General features: G+C 36.2%; 1 protein-coding gene across 1 annotated transcript in view; it reads left to right on the top strand.

Moving 5' to 3' along the window:
- The window catches only part of LOC101976043 (phospholipid-transporting ATPase ABCA3), a 119,765-nt gene that overhangs the window by 74,702 nt on the left and 22,806 nt on the right, over positions 1–22,257 (top strand). The window contains exons 18-21 of the mRNA XM_005323918.3: positions 12,214–12,373; positions 13,340–13,637; positions 21,437–21,683; positions 21,814–22,018. Of these exons, the coding sequence (XP_005323975.1) occupies positions 12,214–12,373; positions 13,340–13,637; positions 21,437–21,683; positions 21,814–22,018 (910 nt within the window). The remainder of the gene's footprint in view (positions 1–12,213; positions 12,374–13,339; positions 13,638–21,436; positions 21,684–21,813; positions 22,019–22,257) is intronic.

The raw sequence follows: 22,257 nt of genomic DNA, 5'->3' as shown, positions 1-22,257 counted from the left end.
TCAGCACCTCTGCAGAACTCCGAACTGCACTCTGCTCCCATGAAGGTCACTCAGCTGCTACCTATCCATAGCATAAGGCCATCACCCAGCTCCCCGGACTTCACTAGACAAACCGGCGCTGGAAGCAGACCAACTCCATCTTTGAAAACCTTCCTCACCATTTTTTGGTGGGCATGACTAACAGATTGGATGGCCATCTGAGCAGGTACCTGATTTCCAATCCCCTACCTACCCAGTGATGGTAATTCAGCACGGTGACCACCCAACACAAAAACAGCTCTAAGTTGGACAGGAGTGCAGTGCGAACAGAGCTGTGCCATGCACCACCTGGTGTGAGCCCTGGGAGAGGTCCCGCAGTTGGGACCTGATAAGTAAGGGAGGGGACTAAAGTCTGAAGGATAACAGAGAGAACAGGATCTGGGAAATCTCCAGGCAAGAGGAGATGATACCGGGGACTCAAGTCAGATGAGTGGTCACAAAAAAAGACCTGTGAGATGCAATTTTCCTGCTGGAACTGGTGAGCAGCACTCCCTGCTTCCAGACGCTCCACACCAGGTCCAGTCTTCACACCCTGGTTACCTACACCATCCTGAGGGCAGAGACACCTACTGGATAAGACAACCTCACCTACTGGATGAGAAGACAAAAAATACGGATCTTTAAGAGCTGCTTCTTCTCCTTCTCCTCCTCCTCCTCCTCCTCCTCCTCCTCCTCCTCCTCCTCGTCCACCTCCTCCTCCTCCTCCTTCTTCTTTTTCTCTCTTATACCCTTCTATACACTAGCCTTCAAATCTCCAACATATATAAAACCAAGAACTTTGCATGAAATAGGACTTTGAGGACTGAGTCACCTGAATAATATAATATATAGGAGTTGCATAAGCCTTTTTGTCTTTTTCTTCTGTCTTTTTTCTTTCCATTTTTTCTCTTTCTTCTTCCTTCACTCTCCAAATTTTATTATTTTTACATCCTATATTTTTTAAATACATATTTGTGTTAGTTTACATTTATGTACTCTACTGTCTTCCCATGTAATTGCTACCATAAATTACTTCCTGCCAATTCTCCTGCTACTAACCCTCTTCATTAGATTTCTCCTTCACATTTCCTAAGATATATTAACTCTATACCCTCACATATTTTCCCCTCAGCTTATCTCCCTATGCCTGACCCCCAGTTTGTTTTCCACTGCCAGCAATTATAAACCTTTTTATGAAACTACTGATTATATTTTAAATAATAATTGAATCCAACATTTCTGGACATTGAGACTAAACTGTAAATGTCTTAATAACAACAATTTGTTCATAGGTGATGTATTGTTGATATTGGGATCTGTTAACATGTCCTTCCCCACAAATGAGAGATCTTGGAGTCCTAGAAGAGAACTGCAAATCTATAGGGTAAAAACAATAACACACCAGATCCACAGAGCTGGAAAGGAAGACACATGAGCAACATGAAAAGACAAGGGAAGGATGTACCACAAACAAATCAAGACAACACATCATTAGAAGCATTGGAAGCTACAGAGGAAAAAAGTACAGAGAAAGATTTCAGGATATATATGGTTAAAATGTTCTGGGATCACAAAGAAGACATAACGGAATAAATATAGGCAGTGAAGGATCACTTTGACAATGAGCTACATAAACAAAAGAAGCAAAAAATCACCTCAGCAGGGAGATAGAGGTTCTAAAAAAAAGCAAACATAAATACTTGAAATTCAAGAAATTATAAACCAAATTAAAAATTCAAATGAAAGCATCACCAACAAAGTAGAACACTTAGAATATAGGATATCAGATAAGAATATAGATCATACAGCGAAAATGATGAGAAACCATGAGCAGAACATTCAAGAAATATGGGATAGCATAAAAAGACCAAATTTAAGACTTATTGGAATAGAGGAAGTCATAGAGGTCCAAACCAAAGGAATGAATAATCTATTCAAGAATATAATAACAGAAAACTTTCTAAACTGAACAATGAATTGGAAATCCAAATTCAAGAAGCCTACAGGATGGTGAATGTACAAAATCACAATAGACTCACACCAAGACACATTATAATGAAAATGCCCAACATAGAGAATAAGGAGAGAATTTTAAAAGCACAAGAGAAAGGAATCAGATTACATATAGGGGAAAACCAATTAGGATAATGGCAGATTTTTCACCACAGATCTTGAAAGCTAGAAGATCCTAGAATAATATATATCAAACTCTGAAAGATAATGTATGTCAACCAAGAATCTTGTATCCAGCAAAACTAAGCTTTAGATTTGAAGATGAAATAAAAACCTTCCATGATAAATAAAAGTTAAAAGAATTTATAGCTAGAAAACTGTCACTACAAAACATCCTTGGAAAAATATTTCATGAAGAGAAAATGGAAAAACAATAAAAACCAACAGAGGGAGGTAGTACACTAAGGGAAATCTAATCAAAGAGGAAAACCAAGTCAAGTTAAATAAGAAAAATAAACAAATATAGCTGAAAATACAAACGAAGTCTCAATAGTAACCTTAAATGTTAATTGCTTAAAGTCACCAATAAAAGACATAGGCTAGAAGATTAGATTAAAAGAAAGACCCAACAATATGCTGCCTCCAGGAAATTCATCTTATAGGAAAAGACATACACAGACTGAAGGTGAAAGGTTTGGGAAAAATCATACCACTAACACGGACTGAGGAAGCAAGCAGGGGTTTCCATACTTATATCAAATAAAGTAGATTTCAAGCCAAAGTTAATCAAAAGGAATAAATATGGACATTACTTACTACTCAAGGGAGCCATACACCAATAAGACATAACAATAATCAATATATATGCCCCAAACAATGGCGCAGCTATGTTCATCAAACAAACTCTTCTCAAGTTCAAGAGTCAAATTGACCACAGCACAATAATCTTGGGTGATTTTTAACACACCTCTCTCACCACTGGATAGATCTTCCAAACAAAATTTAAATAAAGAAACTATAGAACTCAATAACACAATAACTTAGACTTAACTGACATATATAGAATATTTCAGCCTGCATCAAGTAGATACACTTTCTTCTCAGCAACATATGGATCCTTCTCTAAAATAGACCATATACTATGCCATAAAGCAAATCTTAGCAAATACAAAAAAGTAGAGATACTACCATGCATTTTGTCAGATTATAATGGAATAAAATTGGAAATCAGTGACAAAATAAAAAATAAAATTTCTGCAACACATGAAGACTAAACAATATGCTACTGAATGTACAGTGGGTTACAGAAGACTTCAAGGAGGAGATTTAAAAATTTTTAGATTTAAATGAGAACACAGACACAACATATCTAAATTGCTAGGACACTATGAAGGTAGTACTAAGAGGAAAATTCATTGCATGGAGTTCATTCCTTAAAGGAAGAAAAAAATCATCAAATAAATGACCTCATACTACATCTCAAAGCCCTAGAAAAAGAAGAACAAGTCAGCAGCAAAAGCAGAAGAAGGCAAGAAATAATTAAAATTAGAGATGAAATCAATGAAATTAAAACAAAAGAAACAATTGGAAAAATTGACAAAACAAAAATTTGGTTTTTTGAAAAAATAAATAAAATTGACAGATCCTTAGCCTACACGAATGAAGAGGAGAGAGAACTCAAATTACCAGCATACATGATGAAAAACGGAATATCACAAAGACACTACAGAAATACAGAGGATAATTAGAAATTGTTTTGAAATCTTATACTCCAATAAACTAGAAGACATTGAAGGCATCAACAAATTTCTTAAGTCATACGATTTGCCCAGGTTGAGTCAGGAAGATATACACAATTTAAACAGATCAATATCAAGTGAGGAAATAGAAGAGGCCATCATAAGTTTACTAACCAAAAAAATCCCACGACCAGATGGATTCACAGCCGAGTTCTACAAGACCTTTAAAGAAGAACTAATACCAATGTCCTCAATTTATTTCAGGAAATAGAAAAAGAGGCATTAATTCCAAACTCATTCTATGAGGCCAATATCACCCTGATCCCAAAACCAGGCAAATACACATCAAAGAAAGAAAACTTTAGACCAGTATCTCTAATGAACATAGATGCAAAAATTCTAAGTCAGTGAAAGAGGTGAAAGATCTATGCAATGAAAACTACAGAACCCTAAAGAGAGAAATCAAAGAAGATTTTAGAAGATGGAAAGATCTACCTTTCTCTTGATGTCTTCTGTAACCCACTGTACATAGGCAGAATTAATATTATCAAAATGATCATACTACCAAAAACACTATACAGATTTAATGCAATTCCAATCAAAATCCCAATGGCATTTCTCACAGAAATAAAAAAATCAATCATGAAATTCATCTGGAAAAATTAGAAACCCAGAATAGCTAAAGCAATTCTTAGGAGGAAGAGTGAAGCAGGTAGCATTGCTGTACCAGACCTTAAACTATACTACAGAGCAATAGCAACAAAAACAGCATGGTATTGGCACCAAAACTGACTGATAGACTAATTGTACAGAATAAAGGACACAGAGACTAAATCACAAAATTACAATTACCTTACATTAGACAAAGATGCCAAAAACATGCACTGGACAAAAGATAGCCTCTTCAACAAATGGTGCTGGGAAAACTGGAAATCCATATGCAACAAAATGAAATTAAACCTCTATCTCTCACCATGCACAAAACTTAACTCAAAACGGATCAAGGACCTAGAAGTTAGACCAGAGACTCTGCATCTAATAGAAGAAAACGTAGGCCCTAATTTTCATCATGTAGGATTAGGCCCCAACTTCCTTAATAAGACTCCAATAGTATAAGAATTAAAACCAAGAATCAATAAATGGGATGTAATCAAACTAAAAATTGTCTTCTTAGCAAAAAGAAACAATATATGAGAACAGAGAGCCTATACCCTGGGAGCAAATGTTTACCCCTCACACATCAGATAGAGCACTAATCCCTAGGATATATAAAGAACCCAAAAAGCTAAACCAAAACAATAAATAATCCAATCAACAAATGGGCCAAAGACCTGAACAGACACTTCTCAGAAGAGGATATACAATCAATCAAAAAATATATGAAAAAATGCTCATTATCTTTAGCAATCAGAGAAATGCAAATCAAAACTACTCTAAGATATCATCTCACTCAGTCAGAATGGCAGCTATCATTAAAACAAACAACAATAAGTGTTGGTGAGGATGTGTGGCAAAAGGTACACTCAAACATTGCTGGTGGTACTGCAAATTGGAACAGCAAATATGAAAAGCAGTATACAGATTCCTTGGAAATCTGGGAATGGAACCCCATTTGACCCAGCTATCCCTCTCTTCAGACTATACCCAAAGGACTTAAAAACAGCACACTACAGGGACACAGCCACCTCAATGTTTATAGCACCACAATTCACAATAGCTAAACTATGGAGCCAACCTAGATGCCCTTCAGTGGAAAAATGGATTAAAAAATGTGGCATATATATCCATTGGAATTTTACTCAGCATTAAAAGATAATAAAATCATGGCATTTGTAGGTAAATGGATGGTGTTGGAGAAGATAATGCTAAGTGAAGTTAGTCAATCCCCCCAAAAATCAAATGCTGAATGTTTTCTCTGATATTAGGAGGCTGACTTATAGTAAGGTAGGGAGGGGGAGCATGGAAGGAATAGATGAATTCTAGATAGGGCAGAGGGGTGGGAGGGAAAGGGAAGGGGCAGGAGAATAACAAGGACGGTGGAACGTGATGGACATCATTATCCAAAGTACATGTATGAAGAGTCAAATTGGGTGTCGACATACTTTATATATAAATGGATATGAGGCGGACCTGCGACCCACCAGCAGAGTAGGCCCAGCAACCTGCGGAGGGGCAGAGCCGCCCCACGCACCTGCAAGGTAGGCGGACCTGCGACCCACCAGCAGGACAGGTCCAGCAGCCTGCGCAAGGGCAGAGCCGCCCCCGTGCCTGCAAGATAGACAGACCTGTGACCCACCAGTAGGTCAGGCCCAGCAACCCGCAGAGTGGCAGAGCCGCCCCATGCGCCTGCAAGGTAGGCGGACCTGCGACCCACCAGCAGAACAGGCCCAGTGGTCTGCTGAGGGGCAGAGCCGTCCCCTCCCCACGTGCCTGCAAGGTAGGCGGAACTGTGACCACCAGCAGGTCAGGCCCAGCAACCTGCGAAGGGGCAGAACCGCCCCACGCGCCTGCAAGGTAGGCGGACCTGCAACTCACCAGCAGAACAGGCCCAAAGGCCTGCTGAGGGGCAGAGCCGCCCCCTCCCCCTGTGCCTGCAAGGTAGGCAGAACTGTGACCACCAGCAGGTCAGGCCCAGTGGCCTTCAGAGGGGCAGAGCCGCTGCCTGCACTTGCAAAGTAGGCGGAACTGCGACCACCGACAGAACAGGCCCAGCGACCCACAGAGGGGCAGAGCCACCACCCGAGCCTGCAAGGTAGGTGCACCTGCTACCAACCGGCAGAACAGGCCCAGCGGCCTGCCAGGTATGGTAGGCACATTGCCCCAATTGGAGGAGGAGCAGAGCCGCTGCCCACGCCTGCGCAGGAGACTTTGCAACTATACAAGAGTAATACAAATATATAGGGGGAAAATTCAATAACACAACAATTTCACCAAGCAGAAAGAAACGCGAACAGTATGAAGAGACAAGGAAAGAAAGGACCACAAGCAATACAGGTCAACTCAACGTTAGAAGAGGTAATATCTGCAGCAGATGGAATGTCACATAAAGAATTCAGGATATACATGCTTCAGATGATCTGGAGTCTCAAAGAAGACATTAGACAGCAAAATCAGACAATGAAAGATCACTTCAACAATGAATTACATAAACAAATCCAGGAAGCAAAAGATCAACTATACAGGGAGATAGAGGTTATAAAAAACAAACAAACAGAAATCCTAGAAATGCAGGAAGCAATAAACCAACTTAAAAACTCAATTGAGAATACTACCAGCAGAGTAGAACACTTAGAAGATAGAACATCAGACAATGAAGATAAAGTATTTCAACTTGAAAAGAACATAGACAGCTCAGCAAGACTGTTAAGAAACCATGAGCAGAACATCCAAGAAATATGGGATAACAGAAAGAGGCCAAACTTAAGAGTCATTGGGATACAGGAAGGAATAGAGGTCCAAACCAAAGGAATGAGCAATCTATCCAATGAAATAATACGAAAAAACTTCCCAGACTTGAAGAATGAGACAGAATCCCAAATCCTAGAAGCCTACAGGATGCTGAATATGCAAAAATCATAAGAGATCCACACCTAGACACATTATAATGAAGATGCCCAACATACAGAATAAGGAGAGAATTTTAAAAGCTACAAGAGAAAGGAAGCAGATTACATTTAAGGGTAAACCAATCAGGATAACAGCTGATCTCTCAACACAGACTTTGAAAGCTAGAAGATCCTAGAATAACATATTTCAAACACTGAAAGAAAATGAGTTCCAACCATGAATTGTGTATCCAGCAAAATTAAGCTTCGGCAAAACATTACAGGAAGAGAAAATGGAAAATAACAATGAAAACCAACAGTGGGAGGTAGGACACTAAAGGGGGGAAAATAATCAAAGAGGAAAACAAACCATGTTTAGTAACATAAATAAACAAATATGGCTGGAAGAACAACCCATATCTCAATAATAACCCTAAATGTTAATGGCTTAAACTCACCAATTAAGAGACACAGGCTAGTAGAATGAATCACAAAACATGACCCAATAATATGCTGCCTACAGGAGACGCATTTGATAGGAAAAGACATACATAGACTGAAGGTGAAAGGTTGGGAAAAATCATATCACTCATATGGACTTCGGAAACAAGCAGGAGTGTCCATACTCATATCAAATAAAATAGATTTCAAGCCAAAGTTAATCAAAAGGGATAAAGAGGGACACTACATACTGCTCAAGGGAACCATACACCAACAAGACATAACAATCATAAATATATATGCCCCCCAAAATGGTGCAGCTATGTTCATCAAACAAACTCTTCTCAAGTTCAAGAGTCTAATAGACCACCATACAATAATCTTGGGAGACTTCAACACACCTCTCTCACCACTGGACAGATCTTCCAAACAAAAGTTGAATAAGGAAACTATAGAACTCAATAACACAATTAATAACCTAGATTTAATTAACATATATAGAATATACCACCCAACATCAAGCAGTTACACTTTTTTCACAGCAGCACATGGATCCTTCTCAAAAATAGATCATATATTATGTCACAGGGCAACTCTTAGACAATATAAAGGAGTAGAGATAATACCATGCATCTTATCTGAGCATAATGGAATGAAACTGAAAATCAACAATAAAAGAAGGAAGGAAAAATCATGCATCACTTGGAGAAAGAACAATAGGTTACTGAATGATCAATGAGTTATAGAAGACATCAAGGAGGAAATTAAAAACTTCTTAGAGATAAATGAAAACACAGACACAACATATCGGAATCTATGGGACACATTGAAAGCAGTTCTAAGAGGAAAATTCATTGCTTGGAGTTCATTCCTTAAAAAAAGAAAAAAACAACAAATAAATGATCTCATACTTCATCTCAAAATCCTAGAAAAAGAAGAGCAAAACAACAGCAAAAGAAGTAGAAGGCAAGAAATAATTAAAATCAGAGCTGAAATTAATGAAATCGAAACAAAAGAAACAATTGAAAAAATTGATAAAACTAAAAGTTGGTTCTTTAAAAAAATAAATAAGATCGACAGACCCTTAGCCATGCTAACGAAGAGAAGAAGAGAGAGAACTCAAATTACTAGCATACAGGATGAAAAAGGTAATATCACAACAGACACAGAAATACAGAAGATAATAAGAAATTATTTTTAATCCTTATACTCCAATAAAATAGAAGATAGTGAAGGCATCGATAAATTTCTTAAGTCATATGATCTGCCCAGTTTGAGTCAGGAGGATATAGACAACCTAAACAGACCAATATCAATGGAGGAAATAGAAGAAATCATCAAATACTACCAACTAAGAAAAGCCCAGGACTGGATGGGTATACAGCAAAGGTTTACAAAACCTTTAAAGAGGAACTAATACCAATACTTTTCAAGCTATTTCAGGAAGTAGAAAAAGAGGGAGAACTTCCAAAATCATTCTACGAAGCCAACATCACCCTGATGCCTAAACCAGACAAAGACACTTCAAAGAAAGAAAACTACAGACCAATATCTCTAATGAACCTAGATGCAAAAATCCTCAATAAAATTCTGGCAAATCGGATACAAAAACACATCAAAAAAATTGTGCACCATGATCAAGTAGGATTCATCCCTGGGATGCAAGGCTGGTTCAATATACGGAAATCAATAAATGTTATTCACCACATCAATAGACTTAAAAATAAGAACCATATGATCATCTCGATAGATGCGGAAAAAGCATTCGACAAAGTACAGCATCCCTTTATGTTCAAAACTCTCAAAAAACTAGGGATAACAGGAACATACCTCAACATTGTAAAAGCAATCTATGCTAAGCCTCAGGCTAGCATCATTCTGAATGGAGAAAAATTGAAGGCATTCCCTCTAAAATCTGGAACAAGACAGGGATGCCCTCTCTCACCACTTCTGTTCAACCTAGTTCTCAAAACACTGGCCAGAGCAATTAGACAGACAAAAGAAATTAAATGCATAAAAATAGGAAAAGAAGAACTTAAATTATCACTATTTGCAGAAGACATGATTCTATACCTAGCAGTCCCAAAAGGGTCTACAAAGAAACTATTAGAGCTAATAAATGAATTCAGCAAAGTGGCAGGATATAAAATCAACCTGCATAAATCAAAGGCATTCCTGTATATCAGCAACAAATCCTCTGAAATGGAAATGAGGACAACCACTCCATTCACAATATCCTCAAAAAAAAATAAAATACTTGGGAATCAACCTAACAAAAGAGGTGAAAGACTTATACAATGAAAACTACAGAACCCTAAAGAGAGAAATTGAAGAAGATCTTAGAAGATGGAAAAATATACCCTGTTCATGGATAGGCAGAACTAACATCATCAAAATGGCGATATTACCAAAAGTTCTCTATAGGTTTAATGCAATGCCAATCAAAATCCCAACGGCATTTCTTGTAGAAATAGAGAAAGCAATCATGAAATTCATATGGAAAAATAAAAGACCCAGAATAGCAAAAACAATGCTAAGCAGGAAGTGTGAATCAGGCGGTATAGCGATACCAGACTTCAAACTAAACTACAGAGCAATAGTAACAAAAACAGCATGGTACTGGTACCAAAACAGGCGGGTGGACCAATGGTACAGAATAGAGGACACAGAAACCAACCCACAAAACTACAACTTTCTTATATTTGATAAAGGGGCTAAAAGCATGGAATGGAGGAAGGATAGCATCTTCAACAAATGGTGCTGGGAAAACTGGAAATCCATATGCAACAAAATGAAACTCAATTCCTTTCTCTCACCATGCACAAAAGTTAACTCAAAATGGATCAAGGAGCTTGATATCAAATCAGAGACACGCCATCTGATAGAAGAAAAAGTTGGCTACGATCTACATACTGTTGGGTCGGGCTCCAAATTCCTCAATAGGACACCCATAGCACAAGAGTTAATATCTAGAATCAACAAATGGGACTTACTCAAACTAAAAAGTTTTTTATCAGCAAAAGAAACAATAAGAGAGGTAAATAGGGAGCCTATATCATGGGAACAAATCTTTACTCCTCACACTTCAGATAGAGCCCTAATATCCAGAGTATACAAAGAACTCAAAAAATTAGCCAATAAGATAACAAAAAACAATCAACAAATGGGCCAAGGACCTGAATAGACACTTCTCAGAGGAGGACATACAGTCAATCAACAAGTACATGAAAAAATGCTCACCATCTCTAGCAGTCAGAGAAATGCAAATCAAACCACCCTAAGATACCATCTCACCCCAGTAAGATTGGCAGCCATTATGAAGTCAAACAACAACAAGTGCTGGTGAGGATGTGGGGAAAAGGGCACACTTGTACATTGTTGGTGGGACTGCAAATTGGTGGAGCCAATTTGGAAAGCAGTATGGAGATTTCTTGGAAAGCTGGGAATGGAACCACCATTTGACCCAGCTATTCCCCTTCTGGGTCTATTCCCTAAAGACCTAAAAAGAGCATGCTACAAGGACACTGCTACATCGATGTTCATAGCAGCACAATTCACAATAGCAAGACTGTGGAAGCAACCTAGATGCCCTTCAATAGACGAAAGGATAAAAAAAAATGTGGCATTTATACACAATGGAGTATTACTCTGCATTAAAAAATGACAAAATCATAGAATTTGGAGGGAAATGGATGGCATTAGAGCAGATTATGCTAAGTGAAGCTAGCCAATCCCTAAAAAACAAATGCCAAATGTCTTCTTTGATATAAGGAGAGTAACTACGAACAGAGTAGGGAAGAAGAGCATGAGAAGAAGACTAACATTAAACAGGGATGAGAGGTGGGAGGGAAAAGGAGAGAGAAGGGAAATTGCATGGAAATGGAAGGAGACCCTCAGGGTTATACAAATTACATACAAGAGGAAGTGAGGGGAAAGGGAAAAATAATACAAGGGGGAGAAATGAATTACAGTAGAGGAGGTAGAGAGAGAAGAGGGGAGGGGAGGGAGGATAGTAGAGGATAGGAAACACAGCAGAATACAACAGACATGAGTATGGCAATATGTAAATCAATGGAAAATGTAACTGATGTGATTCTGCAATCTGTATACAGGGTAAAAATGGGAGTTCATAACCCACTTGAATCAAAGTGTGAAATATGATATATCAAGAACTATGTAATGTTTTGAACAACCAACAATAAAAAAAGAAAAAAAAGAAAAAAGAAATGGATATGAAAAATTTTGGTATATATGTGTAATAAGAATTGTAGTGAAAAAAATGAAATACATGTATAAAAGCATGAATTGGTGTGAACAAACTCTATATACAAAGATATGAAAAAATGTACTCTGTATGTGTAATAAGAACTGTAGTGCATTCCACTGTCATGTATTAAAATAAATAAAATCAATAAAACAAAACAAGAAAAGAGGGAAAAAGGCATTGGGAGAGATTCCAGATTCAAACCACAATAAGATGAAAATGAATATCTTTGTTTTTTTTTTCTTTTATGTAGGGTTGGTCACATGGAAGTTTCAGAAAGTCATATCCAAGCTAAACAGTCTTTCCCCCAGAAAAGCAAAATCTCCATCATGAGCCAGAATAAGAATATATCAAGTAATGTTGAGAGAGCACATTCTTCCACCCTGAATGAAATTATTATGTTTAATACTGGGGTAAGAACTTTACTAAGAAAACTAGTGTGTATTTGTTTGAGACATAAGAGGTATATTTTGTTTTAATACTTGTACCAAAAGTATGAAGTTTTCAGCCATACAAGAACCAACCAGAGCTGTCTGCATGATAACCTAATTAGCAAGGGTAGTGGAATGCTGAAGTAATAGGTTCTAGAAAAATATATTATATGTTTTATTATCATTATTACTTAATTCTTTTGGGGTTCTTTTTAAATTTTTTTTCCAAATAGGTAATTCAAAAATTTATTAGTTCATTGAAGCTAGAGTAAGAGTGTAATAGTGAGCATTATTTTTTAATAGTTAACCCTATACAACTATTTCAAGTTTTGCAGAGGGCATTGTCACAAGGTAGAAAACTATTTCTCAATCAGTACAATCCTCAGTATGGATCTTTTTAGTTGCCAAAGATTTCTTTCATTGCCTTTCTAATTTGTCTTTTCCTTCTATGAAACATGCTCATTTTCATGGTATCAGAAATCTGAGAAAAATCATCCTGTTGAGATCTTAAGTGTTACAGTAAGACATTTAACCTTAAGCATTTTCTTGACTATCTTGTAGCAGAAGTCAGCAAACTCAAAGTAAAGAAATAATAAATGTTGAAGGCCTTGTGGGCATTGTAGTCAGAGTAATTATAGAAACTATGATAATACAGGAATAAATGGGCATAGCTTGTGTTCCAATAAAATGTTTACACAAACAGCCCATAATTTGTTGTCCTCAGCCTTATACAAACAAAAGATTGATCATATTATTGTGTACTATAATATTATGCTTAGGTTCTTTTTCAAATGTTTATACAAACTTTATATGTTTCTACTGTCATGGTATATATGATATAAAACTGTTTTGTCATAAATTTTCTAAGCATCAATCTTAGTGAACTTCAATATTAATGATCTGGTTAGGTCTATGACTACTGTAATATTATGTCTATATTTTCTTTAGATATCCCTCTACTGTCAGCAGTTCCATGCCATGTTCATGAAAAAGTTGATATTCAGTTGGCGCAACTGGAAGATAACGTTGATACAGATTCTGGGACTTGTAGTTTCCACATTTGTTTTCTTTCAGTCCAATTACCTTGTACATCATGATGAAATGGCCAGGAAAATGGATTTGGATCAATATGGTCAAACCATTGTGCCTTTTTATATTTCTGGAAGTTCTAATTTGACTACAAGTCTGTTAGAACATCTTGAAAGTATGCTAAAATCTAAAAATCACAAACTTAAGGAAGTATCAGGTAAGGCCTGTTAAGAAAAATAAATTCTCTTAGATGATCTGCTGTATCACTTCCAAAGAAGAATCTTAACTATAATATTTGACTACTTCCTCCATGTTTTCTTGCTAGTCACTAATATCATAAAAGCAATTTAACTCTACAAATGCCCTCTTGAAGGCTACTGGTCTTGAAAAATTATTAGTGAATGCACTTTGGCTGTGGGCTGTCTACAGGCATTTGTTGTTCATTTCTAATAAAAAGTAAAAGATGTCAAGGTACATATATACATATGTGTACTTTGCCATATGTGTATGTATATGAGAGAAAGAGACTATTAGTAGTAGACTTGACTTTAACTTGATCTACCTTGCATCTACAAACTCACCCCTTACCATGTCATGTTATCCCTCTGAACATAAAGACTCCTTTCTTTCAAATGTAAGTATTTCCTCCTAAATATTATATTTTTTCTTTAAGTGCTATTTGATGGACAGTGCTCCTTTAGGTTAACAAACAGCCTGCAGGTTAGTTAGCCTATTTTGTGTTTTTTTTTCTCCCTCCTTCAGTTTTTTCCCTTTGTAAGCTATAGTGATATTTGTACAGATATTATTATTGAAACATTGGGAGTAACAATTTGATAAACTTGACTTTGAGCAAATACAATAACATTTAAGAATATTAAAATATTTTGAGTCTAATAATTATTCAATCAAGCTCTCAATTTTCCTTTTTTCACAAGTGGGGAATTTCAGTTCCAAATCAATGAAAATATTTGAGTAGTGTGAATATCATTATCAAATGTTCATCATCTCTAGCAAAAATAAAAGAGATTTATATCTAAATATTTCATTTTTTGGATGAATATAAATGCTATAATATTTTAAAGTTGAAGTCTGTACACTTATTCTATTATAATGAAATACATTTTATTCTTACTTATTTATCATTTATGCTGTTACCCCGATGATTAGTTGATATTAGTTGTAGAAAAATGTAGATAGTCATGTCATCTGCTAATAATCTATATGCCTTTTATTTTTCTGTTCATGTTTTATTGTACTAAATAGAACTTCCTTCACTATGTTGAATCATTGGTGAGAGTGGACATTTTTCCTTGTTCCTAATCTTAGTATGCTGTCTTTCTGCAATAAGTATTTAGAGAGTTAAATTTATTCCCGTTTTTCAGAGTTTTAATCATGAATATATATTTTGTTTTCTCAAAAGTTTTTCTGAATAGATTTATATAATTAAATTATTTTTATTTTTTAGCCTATCAATATGATGGGTGACATTTATTTTCAAACATTGAACAAGCTTTCTATTTCAGGAATGGACCTCATTTGTCATGGTTCATAAATATTTCTAACTTATGAACCTAATCTGCCTTCAGAATGGAAGAAAGTCTTTGACACCTGCACCTCAACTAGGGTATTAATTTCCAGGATATATAAAAACTCAAAAAGCTTAACACAAATAAATAACCCAATATAAACAGTCAACAAATGTATGAAAAAATGTTCAACGACTCTATCACTTATCAAGAATATAAGTAACAATAAATGTTGGTGAGGATGTGTAGGAAAAGGATACACTCATACATTGTTGGTGGAACTGCAAATTAGTAAAACCATTTTGGAGAGCAATATGGAGATTCCTCAGAAAACTTGGAACTACCATTTGATCCAGTTGCCCCACTCCTCAGTATATATCCAAAGGATTTAAAATCAGCATACTACAGTGATGCAGCAAAATCAATGTTCATATCTGCATAATTCACAATACTAAGCTATGAAACCAACCTTAGTGTTCTTCAATAGATGAATGGATAAAGAATTGTGGTACATATACACAATGGAATATTACTCAGCCATAAGAAGAATGACTTTATGATATTTGCCAGTAAATGGATGGAGATTATAATGCTAAGTGATTTAAGCCAATCTCCAAAAAACAAAGGGCAAATGTTTTCTCTGATATATGGAAGCTAACCCACAATAAGAGATGGGATAAGAATAGAAATTCAGATGATTAGACAAAGGGAAATTAAGGGAAGAGAGGAGGATAAGAATAGTGAAGACAGTGGAATGAATCTGATATGACTTTCCTATGTACATTTATGAATACAGCACAATAAATCCCACCATAATGTATATCCAAAGACTGGGTCTCTAATTAGAATAAGATACATTCTATGCATGTATAATTTTATCAAAATTGACTCTACTTTCACATATAACTAAAAAAGAATCAATAAAATAAGCATAATTTTATCAAAATGGACTCTACTTTCACATATAACTAAAAAAGAATCAATAAAATAAGCGTTCTCCTATTTCCTGGAATATATTGCATATAATTTTAGTGTCTATTTTCTTGAGAGAGAGAGAGAGAGAGAGAGAGAGAGAGAGAGAGAGAGAGAAATGAAGGGAGAGATTTAGAAAATGAGATTTATTAGGGAAACTGTCTCACATGATTATGGAGCCAAAATGTTCCATGGTAGGCCACCTGTAAGCTGGAGATTCAGAAAAGCAAATAATTCAGTCTGTCTCAATATTTGAAAATCAGGAGGTTTCCTTGTGTAAGTTCCAGTCTTACAGTTAATGTAAAATTAACCATTACATTCTGTAGTCATTCATAGTATTCTTTTATTATCCCTATTATTTTCCTGATCTCTTCTTCATTTGTGTTCAATATGCTATCAGCATATTAATTTTCAACTTCAAATAATATGGTTTTCAATTCTAACATCAACAGTTGATTATTTCTTGCACTTCAGTTATCTGGTAAATTCTTTATCTCAACATCTGGCAGGCAGTAAAACTAAGGGAAGTTCTCCAATGAGAGACTGAAGTAATTGAAGTTTTGTAAGAATTACTCTTTCTCACTTCTCAGAAGAAGATACATAGTCATTTAACAAATACATGAAAAAAATGTTCAAAAACTCTAGTAATTAGAGAAATGCAAATCAAACTACTCATATTTCATCTCACTCTAGTCAGAATGGCAGTTATCAAGAATATAGGCAACAATAAGTGTTGGCAAGGATGTTGGGGGAAAGGCACATTCATACATTGCTGGTAGAACTGCAAAGTGGTACAATCACTATGAAAAGCAGTATGGAGATTTCTCAGAAAATTTGAAATGGAATTACCATTTGACCCAGATATCCCACTCCTCCTTCTATACCCAAAGGACTTAAAATCAACATACTACAGTATGTAGCCACATCAGTGTTTGTAGCAGCTCAATGAACAACAGCTGAACTATGGAACCAACCTAGGTGTCCTTTGATAAGTGAATGGATAAGAAAATGCCAGTATACATATTCAATGGAATATTACTCAGCTTTAAAGAAGAATGAAATTATGGCATTGGAGAATATCATGCTAAGTGAAAAAGCCAATCCCAAAAAACCAAAGGCCAAATATTTTCTCTAATATGCGGATGATAATTCACAATAAGGCAGAGGGGATGCTAGAGAAGAATAAAGTTACCTTATATTAAGTAGAGGGAAGTGAATGGAGGGGAGGAAAGTGGATGTGGGGATAAGAAGGATAGTAGAATGAAATAGACATTATTACTTTACATATATATGTTGCTGGCAGCCTGGCTGGGCACAATTCAGGAGCCACTTGTCAAAAGAAACTAACTTTATTTTTAGAACTACTAACGCCAAACAAAACAGCTCCTCAGGAAAAAACCCTCAGAGCCCAACTGCCACCACCGGGTTCCACAATCCTCTCACCCCCACACCAGCCTCTCCACCTCCCACAATCCTCCTGCTCTTGAGGCCGATTGGCTGGGTTGTGTGGGCGGAGCCAAAGAAGTCCCCCAATGAGCAGCTCCGTGGAGGAGCCAATCAGCTAGATATTGCTGGGGCCGCTGTGAGCTAATCATCAGCCGACAGTCTGAAGGGCAGGGAAACAGCCCAATGAACATCACCGCAGAGGAGCCAATCAGCTAGATGTTGCTGGGGCCGCTGTGAGCCAATCATCAGCTGGCAGCTAGAAGTTTGCTGGGGCCCCTTTGGCTGTGGCTCTCAACATCTCCCCCTCTCTGTTTAAACAACAAGCATGTGGCTTGGGGACCGTGCCTGCCTTAGGTTGTCCAATACTACATATGGTCCTTACCCGTCTTCGGATGAGCTGACCTCAGGGCGTCAGCTTCCTGTCTTAGGTTGGTACCATTGCAATTGGATCTTACCCGTCATTAACTACCGGTCCAGTACACAGCCAAACCTGTGGAGAGGTCTTTGTACCAGCGGGGGGGGTGAGGTTCTTTGCCTCACCTCTGTTGGCCCCCAAATTTTAGCTGAACAATCATGACAAGCAGAAGGGAGGAAGATATACCAAGCCAATTGATGGCTCTTGTTGGAAAAATTGTACCACCGATGACATCATCAGCAAAATACCCCAACACTACCACAAGTCGCTGCTCTCAATAATATGTGATTGCATGACCAATATGATTCTACAACATGTACACTCAGAAAAAATGAGAAATTATATCCTATCTATGTAAGATATATCAAGTGCATAAATGCATTATACTGTCATGTATAACTAATTAAAACAAATTTAAAAATTAAAGTAATAGAAACAGTTTATTAGTAAAAATTAAAGTCATGCTCTGAGGTACATGGATGGAGCAGGCTGCCTTCAGAAGAGGAAAATGGCCAGGATGACTACATTTAAAAAGATAGTGACTGAGGATTTTCTAAAACTGTTGAAAAAAACAGGTTCAATAAATGCTAAGATTCCTTGGGAGGATAAATAAAAGAAAATGACACCTAAGTACATTGTAATATAATTGCTAAATATCAAATCCACAAGAAAGAAGAGCTTTAAAGAAGTTAAATAAACCCATATATCTGCAGGAGAGCAATAATAGGACTGATGATGGACTCATGATGGAAAAATGGAAGTTAATAAAACAGTAAAATGATATTTTCAAAGTGATAGGGAAAATCTGCCAAGCTAGAATTCTATATCTGATAATGATAACCTAAAAACAAATGTGAAATAAGAACATTTCACACACACACACACACACACACACACACACACACACACACACCCTACACACAGGTACATGCATGCCAAGAAACCAGCAGACAATGCTAAAGGATATTCTTAGTGCAGAGGAAAAAAAATTATCTAAGATAAATTTATAAACAAGGGAACAATTTACAAACAATGGAAAGTATAAATGTGTCAGAAAATATAAATCAATACTGACAGAATGAAATAGTAAAAATACCTTGAGGGATTTAAAGCACATCTAGAAGTCAATTATATGATGATAGCACAGAAAGCAGGAAGAGGGAAAATGGAGCTCAAAGATTCTAAGGTCTTTTCCCTGTCTAGGAAAAAGTAAAAGTGGTGATTTGAATTAGACTTTAAAAGGTCAAATAAGGTTCATCATCACTAATCATTAAGGAAATGTATATCAAAATTACTGTGAGTGTCCACTTTATTCTCATGGGGTTGACTATTACTAAAAAAAATAAATAACAAGTGTTGGCAAGTATGTGGAGAAATTGGAAACTTGAACGTTACTGGTGAGAATATAAAATGGAAAGCAGTATGGAGATTCCTTGGAAAACAGTATGGAAACTATGGAAAACAGTGTGGAAATTCCTCAAAATGTAGAATTACAACATGATCTAGCAATTCCACTTCTGGGTATATACTCTAAATAATGGAGAATGGAGACTTGAAGACTTACAGGGACATTATTCCCAATAACAAAAGGGTAGAAGGAACCCAAATGTCCATTAGCACAGTATTTACAATAACCAGAAGCAGCCCACATGTCCATCAACAGATGAATAGATAAACAAAATATTATCCAGACATACAAGGAAGGACTTGTCAGCTTAGTAAGGGAGGAAATTCTGACACATGCTACAGCATGAATGAAACTTGCAGATATTGTGTTAAGTGAAATAAACCAGCCACAAGAGGATAAATATGGTATGATTCCACTTATGTGAGACACCTAGAGTCATCATGGAGACAGAATGTAGAATGCTGGTTTGGGGCAGTAAGATGAAATGTTCTAGAGATAGATGATGATGATGACTGCACAATAATATGTAGGTACTAAACATCATTGAACTGCACACCTAAATGTTTCAAATGTTACTTTTTTCATATTTCTTTTTACAGATGGACACAATACCTTTATTTTGTTTATTTTTTTATGTGGTGCTGAAGATCAAACCCAGTGCCTCACACATGTGAAGCAAGCGTTCTACCACTGAGCCACAACTCCAGCCCCTCAAATGTTACATTTTATGTTTTGTGCATTTTACATAAAAAATGAAAAAAGTCAATAACACAATCTGTTAATTTCTAGTTGAAACCACTAGAAGAATAAAGAGGACATAGCCAGAAAGCTAATTGAGGAATAAAAAAATTTTTAAATTTGTTTTTAACCATCTATGTACAATGCAATAAAAATAAAAATATATTCAGGTGAAAATATATTGAAAATGTTCTCTAAAGTAAAGGATTTCATCTCTCCAGTCAGAATGGCAGCTATTAAGAATACAAGCAACATTAAGTATTGGCAAGGCTGTAGGGGAAAAGGTACTCTCAGGCATTTCTAGTGGGACTACAAATTGGTGCAGACAATCTGGAAAGCAGTATGGAGATTCCTCAGAAAACATGGAATGGAACAACCATTTGACCCAGATATCCCACTCCTTGGATTGTACCCAATGGACTTAAAATCAGCATATTGCAGTGACATGGCCACATCAATTTTTGTAACAGCACAATTCACAATAGCTAAATTGTGGAAGCAACCTGGATGCCCTTCAATAAATGAATGGATAAAGAAACTGTGGTATATATACATAATGGAATATTACTCAGCATTAAAAGAGAATAAAATTATGGCATTTGCAGGTAAATGGGTGGAGTTGGAGAATATCATACTAAACAAAGTAAGTCAATCCCAAAAAACCAGGGGCCAAACGTTTTCTCTGATAAGTGGATGCTAATCCATAATGGGGAAGGGTATGGGGTAAGTGGAGGAATTTTGGATGAGGCAAAGGGGAGGGGAGGAGGGGATATGGGGGTAGGAAATGTGGTGGAATGAGACGGATATCATTACCCCAGGTACATGTATGATTGCACAAATGGTGTGACTCTATTTCATGTACAACCAGAGAAGTGAAAAATTCTTCTCTATTTGTGTACAATGAATCAAAGAGCTTTCTACTGTCTTGTATAACTGATTAGAACTAATAAAAATAAAATAAGAATTAGTCTGTTTCTTTCTTACTGTTAGAGTATAAGCCTTTTAAGCCCCATCAAGAGCCTGAAGATTTACTAAGGTACTTTCATCATTTATAAAACTATAAGGTTCTCAAAGGGAAAAAAATGTTGAACTCACCACAGTGTATTTTCATTCTTCTCAGGGTCTTGATTATTCTTTTAGATCTCTAATGCCATCAAAAAATGATTTTAAAAATTGTTTTATTCAGTTTTCCTGTTTTTTCAGAGGAAGGATTTGTCAGCTGAAAGGTAAAGTTATAAAATGAAGTATTTAAAATCAGTTTAAGACAGAAAAATTAATTGAGAGTCTATACCATGTTGCATGTGTTTTCTCAGTGAAGTAGTAGTTTAGGTTATAGGCTATGAAGTAATAGCTTGAAATTTAATGATGGAATAAAATGTTTAAAGATAACAGCAAATGTTTGCAATAATTATTATGAGAAAATTTTAGGTTATGAGAAAATTATTTGTTGTTCTTCTTGACATATTTTAAGTGTTGTGAGTGCACTAACCAATGTTGTTTCCTCATCCTAGGTAATCTTCTGGATTACTTGATGGAAAATAAAGAGTGTAATCGTTTATGCATTATTGCATTTTCCGTGGAAGTGAAGACAGATGAAACAGTATTTACTGTTTTTTTCAACAATGAAGCATACCATTCACCATCCCTGTCCCTGGCCGTGTTAGACAACATTCTTTTCATGTCACTCTCTGGTGCTAATGCTTCCTTAACAGTCTTCAATAAACCTCAGCCACGCCTTGACAATAAAGTCATTGAAGGGTATGTTTTTATTTTCATTGGAATTGACTCTTAAACTTTAAAATACATTTACATGATAAAAATAGTTGTTGATAGAAATCTGTATTTCCTGCTTTGTTGATTTTCTGCTACACTTTTATTCCTTCTGTAGGACTATAAATGGACAAGAGGTGTTTTTGGATATGCAGCTGGGCATAGCTCTTTTAATCAGTAGCTTTTCCCTCCTGACAGTGACTGAAAGAATCAGTAAGGCCAAGCACATCCAGTTTGTGAGTGGGGTCTCTGTCATCGTGTACTGGTTTTCTGCTCTAGTGTGTGATTTCATCATCTTCTTATTTTCCTGTTTTTTATTATTGGTGAGTAGGGTTTATTTTCCTTCCATACCACACGGAACATTCCTATCCTAATAGTTTCATAAATCTAGATCTTCCAATAAACTATCTGTGTTCAATATCTTATAAAACATTGCAAAATTTCATGGTAGATGACATTAGAAAGAAAATAACTCGTGTATCCTTCATTAGCAGAAAATAATTTTTCTTTGCAGTAGCACAAAGACCAAAAAACCAAAGGCTGAATGTACTTGCTGATTTGT

Source organism: Ictidomys tridecemlineatus, chromosome 10, assembly GCF_052094955.1.
Source record: "Ictidomys tridecemlineatus isolate mIctTri1 chromosome 10, mIctTri1.hap1, whole genome shotgun sequence".
Lineage (NCBI taxonomy): Eukaryota > Metazoa > Chordata > Mammalia > Rodentia > Sciuridae > Ictidomys > Ictidomys tridecemlineatus.
The sequence above is the reverse complement of the archived record's forward strand: the minus strand, read 5'-3'. Positions and strand labels throughout refer to the sequence as shown.